This window comes from Chiloscyllium punctatum, chromosome 18, assembly GCF_047496795.1.
Source record: "Chiloscyllium punctatum isolate Juve2018m chromosome 18, sChiPun1.3, whole genome shotgun sequence".
NCBI classification, from domain to species: domain Eukaryota; kingdom Metazoa; phylum Chordata; class Chondrichthyes; order Orectolobiformes; family Hemiscylliidae; genus Chiloscyllium; species Chiloscyllium punctatum.
The window spans coordinates 98,280,671-98,303,665 of NC_092756.1; the positions used below are offsets into that span (position 1 = coordinate 98,280,671).

A 22,995-nucleotide genomic window follows, 5' to 3' on the forward strand; every position below is an offset into this window, starting at 1 on the left:
CATTGAGCCTGTATTGTCTCTGTGTTTCTTCTCCCAGCATGCACCACCTCACGTTTCTCTGCATTGAAATTCATCGGCCAGGTGTCTGCCCATTTGACCTGTACTGTTGGAAGGGCCATTTTTTGGGTTTGACCTTAACTGAGGCCTCTGCCATCTCAGGTGGATTTAGAAGATCACAAGGTCAAAACTTCAAATAAGAGCAAGGGAGATGTCCCCAGTGCTCTGACCAATAAATGTTTCCCAATCAACACCCACAAAAATAAAATCTCTGATCACTGTCTCACTGCTATCTACAATTTTATTATCATACATCCAATATTACAATAGTGGTCACACTTCAAAGAGTCTTTCCAAGGAAGAAAGTCTGGGAAAGGCCCAGCGGAAATACAATTTTACTTCAATTCTCAGGGCATCAGAGGGGCCACATTCACCGTACAAACTGCTGAGGTTCAAGAAGGAGGTTCAATTAGATTGAGTGATTCTAAACCGAGAAAGATCGGTGAATATATCATAATAAAATATAGACAAGAAAACAAAAGGCCCTCAGCCAATCACAATCCCAGGTACTGACACCCTCTTCATCTCTGATCAGAGAGAAAATGTCTGCCAGATTCCAGCAGTTCAACATTGTGTCCACTTGAGGGCGACAACAAGAACAACTCTCCAATGGTTTTTAATTTGAAATAGCTGATTCAGTCTCAAATAAATACTCCTCTTCCATCATACTCAAATCGAAAGGTAACAGTGTGCTCCCCTGACAGCACAAACACTCCCAGGACAGGGACAGCACAGGGTTAGACACAGAGTAAAGCTCCCTCTGCACTATCCCCAGGATAGGGATAGCGTGATGCCAGCCTACTGGATGCACTCTGTTGTTCCTTGTCCTTTCTTGGTGCGTGTGTCTGCCCGAGACTGCCCACTTGTGGCAAATTAACAACCAGCTCTGTTCCCCTTTTGAATCTGGAGCCACACCTTTGACATCGAGTCTCTCAAACATGGCACAGAATCAGAAGCCCTGACAGTTCAGAGGAACGTTTATTTTACAAAAATTCACAGTAAAAATATAAAGAACATTTAAACACAAGAAAGGCGGAAAGTGCCCCAGCAGCGAGTGTGGGTCAATCTGCAATGATCAATTCATCCACTCCCCAGTCCTCGTAGCTACCGTCTGGCAGGTACCTTCGGATAATGATTGGAATTTTCCGTGCTCTGGGAAAAACGACAGATCTGAATTGACACAACTGGTTCTCACTCACCTTCTGAAACAGCTACAGATGACCCATTTACAGCTGACATCGCTGGATAACAGTGTTTATGGTTATGGAAGGAAATGTGTATGATATTGTTATTGAGGGTGGCTCTTAGAGTCAGAGAGATGTACAGCACGGAGACAGACCCTTCAGTCCAACTCGTCTATACCGACCAGATATCCTAAACTAATCTAGTCCCATTTGCCAGCCCTTGGCCCATATCCCTCCATACCCTTCCTATCCATGTACCCACCCAGATGCCTTTTAAATGTTGTAATTGTACCAGCCTCCACCACTTCCTCTGGCAGCTCATTCCATACACACACCTTCTGCATGAAAAATTTGCCACTTAGGTCCATTTTAAACAGTAACAGAATATTTAAAACTGTTATCAGAATCACAAACTCTGAGGGGAATAAGGAGACACCACTTCAAAAAGCAGAAAGGTCGTTCAGGGACACAGACGGAAAGGAGTTGGCAAGAGCTGGGCGAGGTGTTCTTGCAAAACGGAGCTGTCTCAAACAGCAGTGGAAGAAGATTCAGTCGGAACTTTCCAAAGCAGATTAGATAATTTATTTGAAGAGATGGTGTTTGCAAGCTGACAGCGATGAGCAGGATGGAAACAGGACAAATGTGATCACTTAGGTCTGGCCCGAATGGGCTCCTTTGAGCACCTCTGCCATTGTGAGTAGAGGAAACTACAGATTAGTAACCAGGCTATTCAATCTGATAATGGTGTAAGGTTCTAGAAGGAATGGTAGCCCAGGGCAGTGGGATAATACCCAGCCCTTCTCCAAATCGTGCCAGGAGACCTCTGGGGTATTCGTGTCTCAACCAAGAGGCCAGCAGTTTCCAAAGTGCAGCCCCACCGATTGGCTGGAACCTCCGCTAAAACCACGTGCCAAGTCTGAGATGTGAACCTGAAACCTTCCATTCGGGAAAGCTGCAGCCATTCAGCCCATCGTGCATGTACCAGCTCTTTGAGTGAGCAATCAAATTCCTCCTTGAAGCAGCCAGCTGTTGTTTTTGATGTGCAGCCTCATGGTCAGTGTCTAACCCTAGGCAGGGGCGGGGCGGGGGGGGGCAGACACAGCTGAGGAAGGCCATTGGTATCCTGAGCTGCTCAGACCCAGAAACCATGAGAGGCTTCAAGGAAGTGACTGATCCTCTCAAAATGGCATGGAACAAACAGAGATCAGTTACAAATCCTGGAGACCCAGTCAACATTGTTAATATGGTAGATACAAGAACAAGGGAACTTAATGTGAAGCTTTAAACCAAGACTCTCTCAGCTACCTTTCTCATTTGTATTTGTCAGATGACTCAATGTTAAGTTTGCAAGGAAAGGCAGGTCTCATTTGAGCCAAGGAGGTGAGGGGCAGATATGACAGAGATGGTTAAAATAATCTATGATAAACTATAATTATAGATTGTTTACCAGTGACAGAGGACAGGAGGTTAAGTCATTGCAAAAGGATGAAAGGGGAGATGACAATTGATATGTTTCCACAGCACATTGCTGTGGTCTGGGACAGTGTGTCTGAAAGTGGGTTGCAGGCAGGGTCAATACCCTTTACAATGACTCTGGGATAGATACTTGAAACTGATTAAATTTATTGAGCAATAGGGAAGGTGAAGTGGAACAAATTGATGAGTAAACTCTGGGACACAATGGACCAGATGGTCTCCATGCTGTCACATTTTATTCCCCTCAACCCTCATGAAATAACTTAAGAAAACCAATCCAGTGAAGAACAGACAGTTTAAAGTCAATACAAGGTAAGGTGAGCCAGCCAGAGTGAACGCCCCAGACTAATGCTCACTGTGGACAAACTTAAACTTAATAAAAATCTGGAATAAAAAGCTAGTCCAATGGTGGCTGTGTTACAATTGTCATCGTTGTGTAAACATGGTTCATGGGTCCTGCATTGGTGCTGTTACTTACTTCAGCTCCTTCATTGCAATCTGCAAGGGGTCTGTCTCTCCTTCCAGCTCCACCATGACTGGTGCACACATCCTGTGGAAAGAGAGAGAGAGAGAGAGGGAGTGAGAGAGAGGGAAAGGGAGGGAGTGAGAGAGGGAGAGAGTGTGTGTGAGAGAGAGAGAGAGAGAGAGGGGGAAAAGGAGGGAGTGAGAGAGTGAGAGAGAGAGAGGGAAAGGGAGGGAGTGAGAAAGGGAGAGAGAGTGTATGAGAGAGAGAGAGAGAGAGAGAGAGGGAAAGGGAGGGAATGAGAGTGAGAAAGAGTGAGAGAGAGGGAAAGGGAGGGAGTGAGACAGGGAGAGTGAGAGGGAGGAAGTGAGAAAGTGAATGAGAGAGACAGAGTGAGAGAGAGAAAGTGAGAGAGCAAGAGAGAGAGAGAGAGAGAGAGAGAGAGAGAGAGACTAAGGAATCGCGGTTGCTCAGTTTTTGCATCTTTTAGTAGCTCTGAGCTGGCAAGAATGTCCGTGAAACATCAGAGGAGGGCAATTCATCAGATCAAAGACCAGTGAACACCTCGAACCATTCTCACCATTCACCTTGATCATAGCTGACTTCCTTCTGCCTTAGCTTCGTACCCTGAAGCAAACATCCACCTATCCAGTTGCTAACACCCATCATGACCCGAACCTTTTAGGCTCAAACACTCACTGATTTCCACTCCTCTTTCCCCCATATCCCCCTCAAATGGTTTATCTCTATCTTTCAGGTTATGACCTGTCATCATCATAAGTCTCCAAGTCCTGCCATATATTCGTGCCTCAAACAGACTCTTAACAGATTCTTGGAGCACTTTTTATTTTGTTTATATCCAGAAGTGCTCTTGGGGTGGGTCAGTGGTTAGCACTGCTGCCTCACAGCACCAGGGTGCTTCGGTTTCCTCCCACAGTCCAAGGATGTGCAGGTTTGGGTGAAGTGGCCATGCTAAATTGCCCGTAGTGTTCAGAGATATGTAGGTTAGGTGCATTAATCAGGGGGAAATGTGAAGTAATAGGGTATGGGAATGGGTTTGGGTGGGTCGCTCTTCAGAGGGTTGGTGTGGACTGGTTGGACTGAAGGGCCTGTTTCCGCACTGTAGGGATTCTATGAACAGATTCCATGTACAACTAAACAGTTATTTTTACCATCACCAAATCAGCTGCAGTTTATTTTCTCATCTATTAATCACCATGAGTGAATCACCCGTTATTTCCAATCAATTACTTTACATGCAAAACCTGTAAAAGCCAAGGCAGATGACCAAAGGTGATGGAGATGGAGGAGACTGAGGTATTTACCTTACTGTGGGAGCTGGCTGTATGCCAATTGGTGGCTGAGATTCCTATATTCCAACAATAGCTAAAAACATCCAAAAGGCACTTTTGTTGGCCGTACGGTGCTCTGGGATGTGCCAAGGTTGTGGAAAGTGGTGCAGAAATGCCTGTACAACAGCTCGACATCATCCAGCACAAAGCAGCTGCTGAATTGGAACCACACCCACAAACATCCCCTCCCTCCCCCGCCGACGCTCAGGAGCAGCAGAGTGCACCGGTTACAAGGTGCACTGCAGAAACTCAGCAAAGATCCTCAGACAGCACCTTCCAAACCCACGACCATATCCATCCAGAAAGACAAGGGCAGTAGGTAAATGGGAAGATCGCCATCCCCCCCCCCCCCCGCAAGTTCCCTTCCAAGCCATACACCATCCTGACTTGGAAATATATCGCCGTTCCTACAGTGTCGCTGGGTCCCTCCCTAAGGGCATTGTGGGTCTACCCACAGCAGATGGGCTGCAGCGGTTCAAGAAAGCAGCTCACCCCTACCTTCTCAAGGGAGCAACTAGGGACTGGGCAATAAATACTGGGCCCAGCCAGACATGTCCACGTCCTGTGACTGAATAAAGAAAACCAAAGATCACCACTAGCTCAGGAACAATGGCCTGGGTGTACTCACGCAATCTGAAGGGCACGTGTGCCCAGTACACGGGCTCGCTCATACTTGGTCATGTATGCCGTCGTGATCCTTTTCTGATTGGCCTGTTGGCCATCTGTTGCGGGAAGAATCTCCACATTCTCGCGGTCTTCCTGAAAGCAGACCAGGGAAATGAGAGGTTAGTTACGGTCATACAGCACACACACACACACAGGGATTCAGAGCTGGGAGCAGGAGCTGGCTCTGCAGCCTCTCTGCCAGACAACCTGACCATCCAGTTCAACATCATCGTGACAGGAAAGCGGTTAAAGGTGCACCACTGTGTGTCGTTGTTGGATGAAACATGACCCTCAGATAAAGACAAACTGTGCCAAAAACCTCAATCAAAGAGATGGTTTTAAGGGGTATCCTAATGAAGGAGAGAGAGAGAGATGTCGAGACAGGGAGGGAATCCTAGAGTTTGGGGTCCAGGTCGTTGAAGGCACAACTGCAAATGGTACGGTGCTGGAAGTTGGGAACAGGAGGTATGCAGTGATCCAGGAAGGGTTGTAGGACCAGAGGGAGCTGGAGACAGGGAGGAGTAAGACCCCGAGTGGGGGAGAATCGAGAGGAAGCTTCTCTGTTGGAATGATGTAGGTACGGAGGGGAATATTGGCTGTTCCAGGCACCCACCTCCTCGGCATTGTCCAGATCATCCATTCCTTCATCTTCATCGGCATCATCGAAATCATCCCCATCAAAACTAGAATTAGAAAGAGAGAAATATATTAAAATTACCAAACCAGGCCCAGCCCTGGCTTTCTCCATTAAACCAGGGCCCCACAGAGTTGCCTTCATTTCTTAATCGGTGCCTCCAGTTATCAAAACTTTGACCCATCCACAAGACTTCAGCAACAGGAGGAGACCACTCAGCCCATCAAGACTGCCCTGAATCTCGAGCTCATTCCTTCCGCCCCCCCCAGCAGCAGTGACAGGTCCGTGGGCTGGGGGTTCACCGAGACGGTGGGAGATGCAACAGTTGACTTATAACCATCGGTAACAAAGGAACACACAACATTTGGTGCTAGGACACAGCTCAGGCAGTGGGAACCCTTTACCACACTGTGCAGGGACTCAGCCCGGGCGGAGGGGGGCGCTCTGAGCGGGAGGTGCAGAGACTCAGCCCGGGCGGAGGGGGGTGCTCTGAGCCGGAGGTGCAGGGACTCAGCCCGGGCGGAGGGGGGCGCTCTGAGCGGGAGGTGCAGGGACTCAGCCCGGGCGGAGGGGGGCGCTCTGAGCGGGAGGTGCAGGGACTCAGCCCGGCCGGAGGGGGGCGCTCGGAGCGGGAGGTGCAGAGACTCAGCCCGGGCGGAGGGGGGTGCTCTGAGCCGGAGGTGCAGGGACTCAGCCCGGGCGGAGGGGGGCGCTCTGAGCGGGAGGTGCAGAGACTCAGCCCGGGCGGAGGGGGGCGCTCGGCGCGGGAGGTGCAGGGACTCAGCCCGGGCGGAGGGGGGCGCTCGGAGCGGGAGGTGCAGGGACTCAGCCGGGCGGAGGGGGGCGCTCTGAGCGGGAGGTGCAGAGACTCAGCCCGGGCGGAGGGGGGCGCTCGGAGCGGGACGCCTCAGCCGCTGTCCGTTGGCCTCGGTCGGTGTCTTCACGGAGGTGCCGGTAAATTGAGGGGGGGGGGTGTGGGGGAGAGAAGGCGGCGGCTGCCCTCCGGGTGAGCTGGCGGTGTGTGTGTGTCTGGGGCTGAGTCCGGTTTGCGGGCTTTGTGCTGGAGACAGCGCGCTTTCGGCGATTACTAACTTGTCCTCGTTGTCCGACATGATGACAGCGGCGGCTGCTGCAGTGCAAACTGAGTGGGCCTGAGGAAGGTCCTTCCGGGTCAAGGGTTAACAGATGACGTCATCACGTCGTGCGTGGAACGCCGCCATCTTTAATACTGGCACCGCCGTCTGCCTCCCTTACCATTCTGGGAGATTTTGTCTGTTATTCCAGCAAATAATTTCACATTAACATTATTCAGGACATTAGTGAATGATCATGTTGTTTTAAGAAGAATATGGGTGTACCATTGTGATGCCAAGTGCTGGAAGATGGGATCACAATGGTTAAGTGGAACTTTTTGACCAGCACATGACTCGAGGGGTCGAAGGGCCTCCTTCTGGGCTGTGAACCTCTGCCATTATGTCATGACCCAGAGTGAATAAAACACAGTCATTCTAACGCGTTTGTTTGCACCTAGTGCTGAGGGTAAGCTGGACCCTGAGCCGCCATATTTGATAAAGGCGACAGGGAGAGGTGGGTCAGAAACTCAACCAAATGATAACTCACCCGAGCGTTGGGTTGGTCACTCTGATCAACTCATGTGGGAAATGGAAACGTGGAGTAACCGCAATCACTTTGAATGTACAACACCCGAGACGGCCCGGCTTGGTTTCACTGTACCCCAAACGTTATCGATCACTTTTGTTTGGACATCCTGTCGGACTTTTAAATCAGCAAAAGATAACTGTCCCAAAGCCTGCACATTATACGGAAAATCCAGGCGATCTGCAACCTCATTCTTCATGTTAAAGCATTCAAATTAATGACAAAGGGAGCACAGTTTATGTATGAGGGCTGGGACTAATTGAATATTCACATATAAATGACTGTTTTAAAGGAACATAAGCAGCGCTAAGTTCTTTTTTCCCCCCTATTTAAGTTGATAAATACTTTGTCATTTAAAACCGGAACTACACATTGCTATGCTTTCCTTTATTGGTCAGAGTATTGAGTACAGGAGTTGGGAGGTCACGTTGCGGCTGTACAGGACATTGGTTAGGCCACTGTCGGAAAGATGTTGTGAAACTTGAAAGGGTTCAGAAAAGATGTACAAGGATGTTGCCAGGGTTAGAGGATGGAGTTAGAGGCTGGGGCTATTTGCCCCGGAGCATCAGAGGCTAAGGGGTGACCGTATAGAAGTTTACAAAATTATGAGGGACAGGGTAAATAGGCAAAGTATTTTCCCCCTAGGATCAGGGAGTCCAGAACTAGAGAGCATAGGTTTAGGGTGAGAGGGGAAAGATGTAAAAGAGAGCTAAGGGGCAATATTTTCACAGAGGGTGGTACGTGTATGGAATGAGCTGCCAGAGGATGTGTTGGAGGCTGGTACAATTGCAACATTTAAGAGGCATTTGGATGGGTATATGAATAGGAAGGGTTTGGAGGGATATGGGCCAGGTGCTGGCAGGTGGGACTACAGTGCGTTGGGATATCTGGATAGGTTTGACCGAAGGGTCTATTTCCATGCTATACATCTCTAGGACTCTATCTAAACGCAACTATGGATGCGCCAGTAACCAATTAAAATCTTGTTTGTGCAGTAGTGAACTCCTGAAGGCAGTATTTGGCTGGAACATCAATTTTCCTGCTCCTTGGATACTGCCAGACCTGCTGTGCTTTTCCAGCACCACTCTAATCTTGACTCTGATCTGCAGTCCTCACTTCTGCCTGTGTTGAACTCAATCAAGGGCAATGAGCTTCAGTGCAAGGGAAGAGTATTAAAAACCATTCCAGGTGAGACAATGGATAATGAGACAGTTTAACCAGGCAAAGACTTGATGATCAGTAATTCCAATGAACCCAAGTGGGGAAAATTCCATTCTCCAGTGACAGTCAATTTTCATTAACAAGCCAAACTTGCTGCAGAATGCTCAACAGTACTCTGCCATCTAAGTATATCAAATATTTAACACTCAGCACATTCGTATCAAGACATTCACAATTCATACACTCCATTTGTTGTGACATCATGGGAAACACTAAGCAGAAGCCAGGGAAATCGAATCCCTTGAAACTGCACCATACTTCTGGTCACTTCTATTGCTATAAAATTAGTAAAGATCTGAACTGTTTCAAAGTAATACGCTCCTCTTTAGTCATAATGTACCTACCTTCCTCCAAAAATCTAATTCCCTGGCCTATTGTGAATTTCCTCCTTAACCCAGCATTGGTGACTGTGTTGGGATGTTTACATTAAAGAACACTATATAAATGCATGCTGGCAGCTATCGAAGCCCATGACCCATGACCCATAACCCCCTCAGAAATAATTTTACCTCGGGATTTGCCTCGTTACATCGGAACTCCATGTATTGCTATCCACGTTTTGACCAGTTACTCAGACTGTTTTTGTCAAAGGCACATTTAGAAATGCATGTTACAGCTAAATATGGTAATTGTCAGTGAGGAAATGGGAACACAAAAGAATGTAATAATTTTAACTGCATGAGAGAGAGAGCAAGGGAGTGAGAGAAAGTGAGGACTGTAGATGCTGGAGATCAGAGTCGAAGAATGTGGTGCTGGGAAAGTCCAGCAGGTCAGGCAGCATCCGAGGAGCAGGACAATCGACATTTCGGGCATAAGCTCTTCATCAGCCCTTCCTGATGAAGGGCTCATGCCCAACACTTCGATTCTCCTGCTCCTCGGATGTTGCCTGACCTGCTGTGCTTTTCCAGCACTACACTCATCGACTTTTAACTGCATAAGAGTTGAATTATGCAGATGGTTGTCTAACAGTTTCTACATATACCTTTGAAGGATAGTCCACAATGAGGGATGATGTACAATAATCATTTAACAAATGGACGACTGGTCTAATCACCAAATAAATACATCTGCAAATTTATTATGTACTCCAACAATTTGATCAGATTTTGAGAATGCATATGCAAAGTCCACAGAAGTACAATCTTTACATTAAAGATGGGAAGTCCACTGTTCAACCAACAAATAAATCTCCAGGACTGGCATCTTTGTAACACTTTTGGCTAGAAACTAAACTGAACCAGACTAGTCATTCAATACCAAAGCCAAAGTCACTAATACTCCTGGCTTGTCTTGGACTACACTCTGAAAATGTTCCCAAGCTAATTTTATTGCAAAGCACCAATGCAGTTGATGTCAACACACAAGACCACTGCTTTGCCTGGCCCAAATTTCCTAACAAGTCCTATTGCCTTCATCAAGTGATGCTATTTCTGGTGATGTACTTTTCTGTAGTTCAGACATTTTCTAAATGTTGTGGACTTCATTAGGAAAGTGGGACCCTGGAGGGATAAAGTTTAAAAGTTTTTCTATTCCAATTTCTTTCCATAGTTTACAATTTAGTCCTGGGATTCTATTGACCATCTATTGTATGGCAAATCTAGAGTGATATTTTTGCTGAGCATTCTTGTTTATCAATAAGAGACCCACTCTGGTTCAGAACACCAAAACCATTTTATCACAGCAAGATGCCTTATTAGTGAAACCCCCGTACTGAAAATAAACCAAGATGAGTCAAGTATGTTTCTCTACTCCATGTCATCCCTCTTCAGTCATGATAGGCCATCTTGGAGAGGGTCATTCTTTCATGGGCCAAAGTTCCTGAAGCCAAATGTAAGTTGCCCCAGATGGAACCCAAGACTTCTCCTCCAGTGCCTGGTTCAATTTCACACACACTGCTGCCATTTGAGGGGCAGTTGGAATAATTAAACCTTGCTGACTCTGAAGATTCTAATCAGCACCAAAGAGTGCCAACTCTGGCTGGATATATCCCTGGAGAATTTGTCATGTCTCCTCCAACTGCTCCATCCCACACACTCACCACTGGTCACCCAACATATGAACTGTTGCAATCCCAAACCTTCAGCAAGTCAATCAGAAATGGAATATTACCCAACGTGACCATTCTTTACCATCGAACAGCCTTTCTTTCCCATATGTTTATAGTTAAGAATTTTTTTAAATGCTCACTGTTTTCTTTCTGGGTGCCACTCCCAGCAGTGCCCTGGAGATTAATCTTCAATTCCTGCCAACTCCAGGACAACCCTAGAGGATTGATAACCCCAAATGTAAGGTGCAATTCAGCTCCAAAGATGTGAAAAAAAAACACAAGACACCAGAGGTAATGCTTAGCAGCCAAACACAACATGTTTATTCTTTTTTTTTCTCAAGAAAAATTATGTAGTCCACTGAAGCAACTGTGTTGCACAATTACAATCACATCTTTAAAACAAACCACGGATAAAAGCAAATTTCAAAATTCTTTATATATATACCTATTAGAACAACTTTTTGTTTTTCAGTTTCAATGAAATGACAGACTTTAATATTTTGCTCTGATATATAAAAGAAATTCACCCTTATTATTCCAGCGACGGGGATACAGTACCAGCTATGGCCAGACCAAGAAATGGAAACTCTCCAGCTTATTTGTACAAACTACATAGAGCAACACAATTTGTTAATGAACCAGTGATTTTGTTTTTTCTCTCTTATTAAGTACCTATCCTGGTTACAGAATGCATAGTTCTCAGATTTTCTTTTTTCTAATTAAAAGGCAATGGCTCCCACTAATGGGATGTTCTTCTCTCTCCTTCCTCCCTCCCACCCCTCCAGCTGTGGTTAAAAAGTCAGTATCCTTTTAAACAAATTTTTGCAGGTCATTTTTTGTTTTAAATGAAGAAATACATTCATTTTCTTTGATACATGCTAGTCTTGTGTCTCTCTCTCTCTGTTATAATTTGTTTATAGATTATTGCGTTGTCACTGGGATTGTGGTAAACCTTGGCCTCGAACTGTGAAAGCAACATCTAGCTATACAAATCTAGATCCTGCCTTTCCAAATGTAGAATGCTGAGTGTTCATACAACCAGATTTGTATAATACTGGGGTGACATTTAGTATTTACTATTCCTGATCAATGCTGATAGTGATGGGAGCAATTTTAAATGATGAATTAGGAGCATTATAAAGTGTATTGGCTTAAGAAAGATTTATTTTTCCTATAGTGTATTGGCACCAATACGCTAAGTAATCCTAGTGACAACAGTGCATTTTATACATACATATATAAATCACACATATATATATATATATATATATATATATAAAAAATCTTTCCTTCTGAAATCTTTCACACCCACTTCCCTGCGAAACTACACACCGTCACAAAACCTACCTTCAACCCAGAAGAAAAGGAGTTTGGATGACAAGATAATTTTGCACAAAGCCCTGTCAACCACTGTGCCAGGCAGGGCAGGTGTGTTCACAGAACAGCAAATGGCATCAAGTTCATCCTTGTCTCCTACTGAATCCCAGCACCACACCCTCACCTCCCCCCTCTCCCAGAAAAGATGGATTAGCAAGTTACCCATGGCAACCCAATGCGTGGAATGGCTCAAAATGAATTGAGAACTTCTCACCCAGCACTGACAGATCAGTTGAGGCCATAGGCAATTTCAAAGTCACTGCCACCATGCCTGGGGAGCCAGGCTTCCCCACTGCGTGTGCTACAGAGGTTTGCCATGCCGAAATTTAACAATACAAGAAGCAACAATCTGATAGCACCAATACTGAACTGGTACCGGGGCAGGCACGGTAGGAAGTCAGATATCCAAATAACAAACAGACCAATTATCCCGAACACAGAGTTCCATATTTTTTTTTTCTTCAAAACCTATCAAAATACGCACATGCTTAATGTAAGACATATCAGCAAAATCCTCTGCAAATGTTCTAAATTGCTTATTATATAACATTAGGATTCATTTATAAAAACAGAATTCGAGAAATCCTTGGAACCACAGAATTTAAGTTTTTTTAATATATATAATTCACAGTACTTTCAGAGTAAGTTTTTTAAACCATCTTTTCCTTCTCGGTTGCCAAATTCTACCCTAGATGAGTGATAACATTGTAAAAGGTTTATATACAGATCACTTATCTGAACTGACTGCAACTGAAAAAAAATTTCAACTTCTCCTGAGCAGTTCCGATATGCTGCCTCCTTACTGCACTGCGTATAACTGACTGCTGCACCAATACCCAACTAAGGTTGAAATCCCAGGCAAGATCATTCTGCAACTTTGAGGGGAGGGAGCCTATTAAACTCCCTGCCATATAGTCCAGTTTCATTGATAATTTCTTACCCCAGTTTACGAGGCAATAAATGTTCCATGGTAACATACACCCTGTAAACTCCAGCAAAGAAGTGTTATTGTTAAATGTCATCATGGTGCAGCAACATAATTTTTTTTAAAAATCACCAAGTCACAGCAATTGAATCAGGCAAGTGTAAACAGTGTAATTCAATCTCCTCCCTCATGCCCCCCACCCCAATCCACAATGGTTCTTTAATGCCTCTATGTACAACACAGAACCCCACAATGGGTCCAGGCAAAATGCAGCCCATTTTGTACACAAAGTTAATGTGTAAGAGAGGCAAGACTGGAGCGGGTGGGTCAAAAGACTGGGGCAGGGGAGGATGAGGCAAGGGTGACTTCATCAGATCAACCGGTCTTAAATCAATCCAAATATCATGTAAACAAAAAAAGTATTATGACGCAGTGAAGCAGAGGTAAAAGGGAACACAAAGTATGGGAACAGACTGCTACATCCTGGGGACAGCGCAGAGGCTGAAGGCCCTCGCACACTATTGTCAGCACATTGTCAAAATAATACACACACAACCAAAGTTAAAACCCTAAATTAACATGGGTTAACAACAGCACTGAAACAGCATGCGCGGGCACGCATACACACACACACACAGGAATTTCACTTTCTATATTTGGTGCTGAGCTGGTGAACTTAGAAGATACATAGGACAAAAACTTTACAAAAAACAATTTTATGACATTCCTTCTCTCGGGCACGATTCAACTCAGAGAAAGAGAAAGACAAATACCTACTCAAAAGTACAGCACGCACCCATCCTACAATTCTGAGTTTAAACTGCCACAAAGGGGAAAAAGTGGAATTGCAAGGAGCAAGATACACATCACATGCAATTAAAACGGAATTTTTTTTTTTACAAGTTTGAGTCACCTCTCTGCTCTAACAAAATTCTTAATACTTAACACAAAAAAACTCTTCCTTAATATACACTAAAGATATTGTGCAATATAATACACTTTTAGATCAATGAAATTCAAAGTTTTGTTTTTAAGAAAACGATACTGCTTTAAAGGAAATTTCCAAAGCAAAGCCAATTGTTGACTCTGAAAAAGGGAGAATGATTCAGTAGAGGCATAGCTATTACATCCTCAGATGCGGATACATTTAAAATAATGTTATTGTGAAGGGGGAGCTGAAGGACAGTCAAGACAGATGGCAGAATGTTTTTTTTGTTACTTTACAGCTTTCCACACAACTCCCAACAATGTTATCAAAATTCTCATTTGTGTATTTGGTTTACCAAATAGTAAACAAACAATGAATATACTTCGCACTGCTGACAGAAGGAATATCCTGACAGAACACAGCTATGACCTGGATCATTTGATATTGTCTTTAGCAGAAGTTAGCAACCAATCAACAATTCTCAGTCACAACTACTGATTCAGTTTAGTAAGACATACACTTGTTCAAAAGGCAGAGATTCTCATCACAAATTACCAAAGTGCGATATTCTTTGAAAATCCAAACGGTCAAAGTCAGAAATAAACCAAGGAATCAGGCTGTACAATGGCACTGTTCCCATTAGAAAGATGTGGTATCTGATCCCAACATAACTCCAAATACTCTAACTTAGTTAGGTCTTGAGTTCTCGCTCTTTCTCCCACCCCAACACACATTAAAAAGGAACCAATTTAAAAGCTACAGTTATGATTGACACTACAACCAATTACAAAAGTGCACACACATTAACTGAAATACTTACAATTGTGCAATCAAACTCTCAGCAGCACACTGCATTCACCTTGAAGGCTTAGCACAGCTCTGGTGCCTAACCAGGATGGTCACCATGCAGTTCCTAACATTGGCTCTCTGGGCAACATTCTCCTTGCCAGTTACTTCCACATTCCAATCAATGCCACCCCAACAGCCTATGCAACCAGGAACAATGAATCATGACTAATCAACTTCCAGAGTACATTTGGAGCACTCTATTTTAGAGATTGGAATGAGAATTCAACTTCATTTAGGGATCTCACCCCTCCATTAACAGTACTGTTTTTGATATCAAGGCATAAAACTACCCTCTTCAAATGGGAAATAAATACAACACTGGCTCGTGAATGCTCGTGCTGTGGCCCTACACCATTTAAAATCAATAAATACGACATTAAAAAACGTAAATGCTAAAACTGTACTTTATCAAAATGCAGTTCAGGGAATATAGCCTACCTGATTGATAAGACAAAAACAAGGAACTGAGGTGCTGAGTGCCCTTTGAAGGCACACCTACATTTTAAATTGGTCCAATTCAAAGTCTATGGGTCTCCAAGGGAAATTGAATGCAAGGTGAATGAGGGTCCAATGACCCTTTAAAGTCAGTCAGTAATATGCACTGGGATCATTTGAAAAGTTTGGACGTTTAATCAGTAACATGGAATTAGCTTTTTTTCCATTATTTAGTTTCAGAGTAATGGAAAGCTTGCAGCAAAAGATCTGCCCAAAAAGTGCTCAGCAACCAAGTGTGTGTGTAAATTTGGCCTTCAGTTGTTGCAATTACAGTCAGATACAAAGCTCCAGTGAGAAAGGTAGAGCACCAGTGTCACAAAGGGACTAGGACAGTAGGGACACCAAAGGAGGGCAAAAAGTGGATCATGGGAAGATCAAGAGATTAGCATTCAAACATAAAAAATAAAATTTGATGAAAAGTATAAAGCAAAGCCACATCAATTGCAGAAAATAACATTTTCCAAGTAGACAGTAACTTTAAAATATAGCATGATAGCTACAATGTGAATAATGGTACTGCACGGTGAAAAAAACAAATTGTTATGATAAAAGCCAAATTTCTGATGGACTTCAAAATACCTTTTCATTAACTATGCAGACACCACATTGGATCTTTCCACCCCTGAATTTCTCCCAGGGCCCTTGTGTGCTGAAGGTTCCTCCACATTCAAAGATCTGAGAAAGGCAGGAAGCTCAATGTCACTCATTTCCTAGCAGCCAGATATCCCACGTCTTCTAATAAACCTGGGCATTGCTTCAGGAGCTGACATTACAGATATCAGATTTGAAAAAGCATCCTTCATGCCCCATTCCTAATGCACCTGTCAGTAAGCAGTGTTCTGGGGTCATGGTGCAGTGATCTGCACAGATCAAAGTAATGTTACTTATGTAATAGTGAGATTGCCATCAATCTGGGATCAGAACTCCGAATAGGGCTAAATTGCAGAAAAACCTACTAGAATACAAAAGAATTTACTGGTTCGCTACAAAGAATAAATATAATAAAAAAGCAGCCTTGAAATGTATAGCTGATTTAGTTCACATCTGAAAAAAACAAGAATGCATTTTTAGTTTCCATACTGAAATATTAACCTTTCCTTTTCTTTAAATTGCAAATGGATCACCTGATTTTTGTCATACTTTCTTTCCTAAAAGTGTATTTCCAGTCTTTTCTTAATTTATCTTTAGTAACAACCAAACAAAACTGACCTCTGCCTGGTTCCAACAGACTGCACACAAACTACTGGCATACATGTATTCAGGCAGTTTGTCTCCCTATCCCCAGTCCTCAAGATACTTTGTATAGCTGTAAATCTTGTTTCTCCTGGGACTGGTACTGTAAAACATGTCTGCAAGATCACTTTGGGGTTATCAGCAGAATTCAAACCTATTACAGTTGGTAAAATGTGCCCAGGGGAGGGCGCCTCAATTCTCACCGTCATACTCCAGTACCCTACAAGCACAACCAATGGTTAAATGTTACATTAATTCAAGGTGGCTTTACTGCACAATGACTTAATCTTCCACTAGAGACTTGCACCCAATCAGGAACACCCCTCAATTCGCACCATACTTCCTCATACCAGTCGTCCATAATACCAACTATTTTATGGTACTTAAAATTTCATAAGAACTAATTTTACTTTAAATAAAATCTTTGTAATGGAAGATTCAAATCATTGAGTTACTTCCCAGACATCATTCATGAAGGGGAAATCCTGAACAAATGTTATTCTGCAAAGTGGTATAAAATTACTACATAATGCATCTTTATATTTTATTTAAATTCCCACAGTGAAGGAGGACTCTAGGTTGGCTCCTACTTCTGCCAAACAAGGGTTTTGGATCAAAGTGAAATATTAGGGAGTATTACAGGCATTAGTGCAAAGTCCCAGAACTCTGCTGTTAAAAGGCCCCCCCATTTTAATTGGCATGATTCAACATTAACCAGTGGCAGTAGATAAAGCTGCAGCAACAGCACAACAGCGCGAGGTCCACAACTTAGTAGAAACTAGTGATCCTCCCATGCAACTCTCTGAAGTCCCATCTTTGTGAAACACTGCAGGCATGGGAAAAATAAAGCAGTGACTGAACAGCATGAGAAACTACTTGCAGTTCTTTCGACCAGGTCCTGTGAATATCACAGGAAATGGCCCTGTCAAGATGGAACGGCTCAAATTGGTGAGGGGAATGGGGTAGATAAAAACATTGTGCTTACTTCAGAATTGTCCTGCTTACTTTCATTAATATTCTGCCTGAAAATAAAACTTCTTAGACATTTTGCTTAGAAGCTGGAACTGGACCAATGTATGTATACACAGAACACTGAATGCCCTGCCGACTGGTCCCAAACCCAGATTAGATTTCAGAACCAGCTTGCCTGAAGATTCAGACAAAAAAGCAGATGTTCACAGCCTTGAGTGGACATTTACACCCAGAGTCCAATATTTTAACAAAATTGTCAAGTTAGTAAATGATCCTTGGCATGTTGAGAAAGAATTGGTAGGACATGATGTATTGTATTAGGTCAACAACACCTCAGTTCTGCCACATCCCACCAGCATAACAAGAATTGCTCTTGCCGGATCAGGCAGAATACACATTAACTTTTGTGGAAGCATATTGCTTGTAATCCAAATATTCTAACAGGACTGCAATGAGGTATTACCATTTAAGTAGATTTCTAGTTATTAGACAGAATTGGAACCGGTGCAACAAAGACTGAAAAATCTAAATCTCAGAGTCAGACATTAGCTTTTTAATTCCCTCTTTATTTAAAAAAAATAACATTTTGGGAACTGGCTTTTCCCCTAAAAATTCCTGAGAACTTTAAATTTTAGGAGGAAAAAATTATAGAAGCAGAACAAAATAAAAATGCTAATTAAATTAGAAACAAAACACTGTCAAATGCTCCCAGAGTTACTCCATCTAAAAATACAAAACACATATTTTTGGTCTTTTTAATCCTGTTTGATGGAAGAACGGTTCAACTTTTCTTTTGATTTCTGACTTTTCTATGCCTTGGAAAGAGAATTTATAGGACTGTGCCAACAATATTTGGAAACAAGATTTTTTTTGAAAATCAGTACAGTTCACTTGAATTGCTTAGCTTCCACAAACTTAACTTCTCCAAAACAAAATGTGAACAAAGTGCGATGAATAATGAGTAAATTTCCTTCCTAATCCATCTCATTTTAGATTAGTCAATACAAACACTGCCTCAGTCAATAAACAGAGCAAAAACAAATTTGCAGCTTTTGGTGACTATTATTACCACATCCACCGTCTCCTCTATTGGACAGGGTCTGGGCAGCTGGGTCAGATACAGCACTCAACACTAAAATACAGTATATCCCTGTTCCACCAAACTCAATTGTTACTAGTCTGTTCAATCTGAAACTGGTCATCTCATTTTAAAAATGCAAAACTCTTTAAAGTATTGGACTCAATAATTCTCGACACAGCCCTAAAGGTTACGTAAACAGGACAAGGCCAAACACACTTGGGCATCTCCCTAATGTTCAAGATTTAACTCCACAAAGTGCTGGAAGAAGACTAAGCACACAGGAGTGAACAAGTGTATGGGTTGGTGTGCATATACACACATCAACAAGACGAGGGAAGTGGGTAGTGTGTATATGATTGGGGTGGGGCATGGCAAATGCAAAATAACCGCAAGTCTGGGTGAACGGGGAAATGCGAACTGGTTGGCTAATTGAATACAATCCAAAACACAATTAAAGCAGCAATTTCTAATTGCAGCCACTTCTGGTCACTTAATAAATGTGACACTGACGTGGTTCCAAATCCAATCTCTTCAGCAGTTAAAGACTAACGATGAAAGATGTCAAATTTCCCACTCCTTCCTCCCAACGCAAGTCATTGCTTATTTTCCATGTTCACCCCCTCCTCCATCCCACTGCCATACTACATTGCTTTAAGAAAAAATCAACACCTACAGCAAAACAATGAGGACAATTCTTAAAAAATTAAACAGAAAAAGGTGCAATACTTAGAACAGCATTAAAAACTTTTTTCATATAGTTTCCTAAACAAGTCAATGATTTTCTTACTAGTTTTCACCCAAGTGGGTTTAAACAAGGGGAAAAGAAGGAAAACACACTTTTTAAACTGAATAACATTTGTAAGTAAACGTTTATAAATCTTTCATATAGTGATCGACCAGTGAACAAAGGTACTGTCCCTCCTCTGTGTGTTCGGTAATTATCTACTATTAAATGGGACCCAGTACCAGCCGGTGCAGCAGCAGCAGAACTGTGAACATTCTGCTGCCCATTGAGGTGCGCATTGTCTGACTCAGCAAGTGTGTAAACGTGTGCAGGTATAAAGGGTGTGTGTCAGTCCCCAGTGTCTTTGTGTACACAATACAACTGATCAAGTGATTAATTTCAGTGTAGCCTCACACAAGCAACAAGGTCACCAGTAGGCTAGGTCAGTGATAAAGTTATTAATGGAGGAATTCACAGGAGACAGACGCACATACCCTTTCATAATATGCACCTGACTTAACATTTTAAAGAAATACACTTTCAACATCTTTGCTTTATATTTTAAATTGGACCTTTTGTTCGATGTCAGTCACACCAGATCTGTGAAGAGCCTTGGATATGGCCCCTTCGTGCCACGTGTAACATGGCTCCGCACAGAAATGCAGACATGTTCTTACATATGGTGTAAACAGTATGTTAAAGCTATTCCTACAAATTCTGATATAACCTTATCCAAGATTTATAGAAAAAATGTTTGCATACTTCAGATCAGCAAGTATACAGAATGGCCACAAACTGGCTCACTATTACAGATGGATTTTAATCAAAGAAACAAAACGATGGTTTCACTGAAAGGAATGAGTTACATCCAGCAAGGGTCATTATAAGCTGCAAAGCAAGCTCGTTCCCAGAGCTTCCTTTGACTCCAAAATCCCTGTGCAGTTACAGAGAAGCTCTTTTTAAAGAGTGGAGATGCCAGAGACTGTGGGATGTAAACAGCTGGCTGTAAACCAGTATTGCAAACTTACGACAATGAGAGTTTGTGGGAAGCTACTAGGTATTTTGTGAAAGTGTCAATTTACAGGCAGTATGGGTGAACATAGGAAGGCTCAAGCCAGCCAAGCTGATTGGATAGCTACATCTCCTAAAATTAAAAAACACAAAAACATATACAAAAGGAGGGAGGACTATATCCATAGGAGTTATTTTTATTACATTACGGCAACACCTTCATTGGATTAGCTAAGTGTTTTGAATACCTCAAGGGGGTGAAGGTGGGGGAAATGACTGACCCACCATGAACCCCCAGTTTACAAAATGATAAAGCTTGTTACAGTACACAATGTAAGTCCCCCCAACACTTTGGAACTGAGTGCAACACGTAAATTTAACTTGAAAACTTCTACACTAATTTTTCTAACCTACTTTATTTTTAAGTGCTTATGTCATTTGAGTGTAGCAGTTTGAGGGCAGCACATTGCCCACTTAAGGAAAAAAAATACTATTGCGTTGCTAAATAATAGCGCGTGATAAACAATTGACAGCACAAGATCAGTTAGCTGCAGCGATAGTGATAAGATGACACCGTCAAATGCGGCAACATCATCACTGCATGTTTTAGGGATGTGCTGTGATATAACTGGATGTGTAAAAATTTACTATTGAAAAATATAATAAGCAGGCCTTAAATAGAGCACAAAATAAGTAGCATAGTAGTGAAGGGCTAGGAGCATCTTAATTATCAAATGATATTAGTTAAGACAACTTTTGGTTGGATGAGGGAGGCAATGGAGGAGAGAAGTGGAACAGTATCGCCTTGTAGTAAAGACAGCAAATTTCTATGGAGCAATAACACTAATTCAGCCTGAAGCCTTAAATGAAAGAGAAGCAGCTCTGATGTAAATACAGCTCTCCACTCATCGTTTGGAAGATGGACTTAATGCTGAAAAGCTTTCTCTTCTTCTTCTCTCCCCCCCCACCCCCTCCCTTACTGAAGGTATTCAGTTCTGCTGAGTCATTGCTTCAGCAGCCGACTTCTCTCCCCCAAAAAGCTATTATTTATCCAGGACCCTAGACACTCAGTGTTGGTAGGATATTCAACCATAGGGCATTTCAACTGAGCCGAACCCTGTCTCCACCCAACAGCTAGTATGTACAAACCCTCTGACAAGGGTTATTGGATAGGGATCACAAATGGGAACTTGGGACAATTTTTTCTACCATCCCTCCTGCCAAGCTTTTCAGGGGGGAGTGAGGTGGGACAGGGACATTAAGATCAATAGCAACCCTTACACCATTGCTGCCTTTTATGGCCTAGATAAACTAAATCAGCACAGATCAGAAATCAAACCTGAAACACACTCCGGTCTGTGAGATTTGGTATTAACCCTGATTGTGCCTTTATTTATTAGGAAGCAGTTGGAGAATTTTGTGCTAAGGTTCCTCTTCTGCCACATGATGCATGCGTGATATTAATACATACAATGCCTAGTGAAAGGCAGGTGCATATGGTGTGTTAAGGGTACATGGCTGGTACTGGTGCATAATAATGTCCTATAACATGTACATAAGCAACCACTAGGTTCAGTATCTGTCCTGGTCAATCACTAGCTTTAATACGTGAGGTTCTGTCGCGTCTCCGCTATTGCATGTTAGAGGACGGAAACGTGCCCAGTGCAAAAAAAGGTTTTAAAAAGCCTGTTTTGTGTATTCAGTAAATGTCCTGTTGCAACAACTTCTCAATACAGAGGTGGGGCGGGGGGGGGGGGGAGAAGAATCATGTAAGGAAAAACTATACTACTGCTTTTAAAAAAAAACTTATTTATTTTTGATGGTAAAGTGTACTTCACATTTTTAATGTTGGCGTTCATGATTCAAGTATTTTGAAGTGTGATATGTTTTTTTGTTTTTTTTGTTTTTTGTTTTTTTTTGATTAAAAAAAAGTAGCCGAAAATTAGGAGGGAGGTGTCTATGTGCACAAAAGAGACTGTGGATGACCCCCTTAATTTGTTTCACTTTTTTCTTTTTTTTTCTCCTTTTTTTTTAAACTTGTTTTGAAACTTATTGCAGTTTGAAAAAAAACACATTAGTGCTGCTGTTCAAAAAAGTTCACGAGGTCACAGGTCAAAGGTTGAAAGCTTAAAAGTTCAAATTGAATCAGCCCCTCCGCCCAGGAGGTCACCAGGTAGTAGGGGGGCCGGACTGCCCATTCGGTGCGAATCATCGGAATTCGGGGCTCCCCACAAGCTTGCCGTGTAGCTTGGGGTTGCCCAAAGTGAGGCTCCTGCCAGGTTCCCGCTACCCCTGCCCACTCCTCCGGCACTGTTCCACTGTCCCAGGCCAGACCGCCCGCCAAACGAGTGAAGGCTGCTCCCAACTGGATCCATCTGGCTCTGTCCTGTCTCCAGTGTCTGCCAGCCTGGGGATGGTGTTGATAACTGACCTTGTGCAAAATAGCGGTTGACTTCCTCTTCACTGACAAACTCAGCAAGGATGGTAGTGTTCCCCAACACACACCTGAAAGAAAATACAAAATAAACTGAGGTCAGAATTACACTTGGCTTGTGGAATTTAGGAACATTGGCCACTTAGAGCCCTCAAACCTGTAACCATCAAGATCTGCAAGCTACTGTCTCTCCCACCTTTGTGTCAT

General features: G+C 43.0%; 2 protein-coding genes across 10 annotated transcripts in view; both read right to left on the reverse strand.

The window, feature by feature from the left end:
• Positions 1–280: 280 nt before the first annotated feature.
• On the reverse strand, positions 281–7,032 carry polr2f (RNA polymerase II, I and III subunit F). Its single transcript, XM_072588895.1, has 5 exons — positions 6,925–7,032; positions 5,812–5,881; positions 5,161–5,291; positions 3,196–3,267; positions 281–1,209 (listed from the first exon to the last, which is right to left on the reverse strand). Exons 1-5 carry the CDS (start codon positions 6,942–6,944, stop codon positions 1,119–1,121), a joined length of 384 nt encoding a protein of 127 aa, XP_072444996.1. The 5' UTR covers positions 6,945–7,032; the 3' UTR covers positions 281–1,118.
• Positions 7,033–11,051: 4,019 nt separating this feature from the next.
• Positions 11,052–22,995, reverse strand: part of LOC140489393 (trinucleotide repeat-containing gene 6B protein-like) — a 224,314-nt gene continuing 212,370 nt past the window's right edge. For all 9 annotated transcript variants that reach the window (XM_072588897.1, XM_072588900.1, XM_072588896.1 and 6 more), the window contains one exon: positions 11,052–22,859. In XM_072588897.1, the coding sequence (XP_072444998.1) occupies positions 22,490–22,859 (370 nt within the window). In that variant the 3' untranslated portion in view covers positions 11,052–22,489. The remainder of the gene's footprint in view (positions 22,860–22,995) is intronic.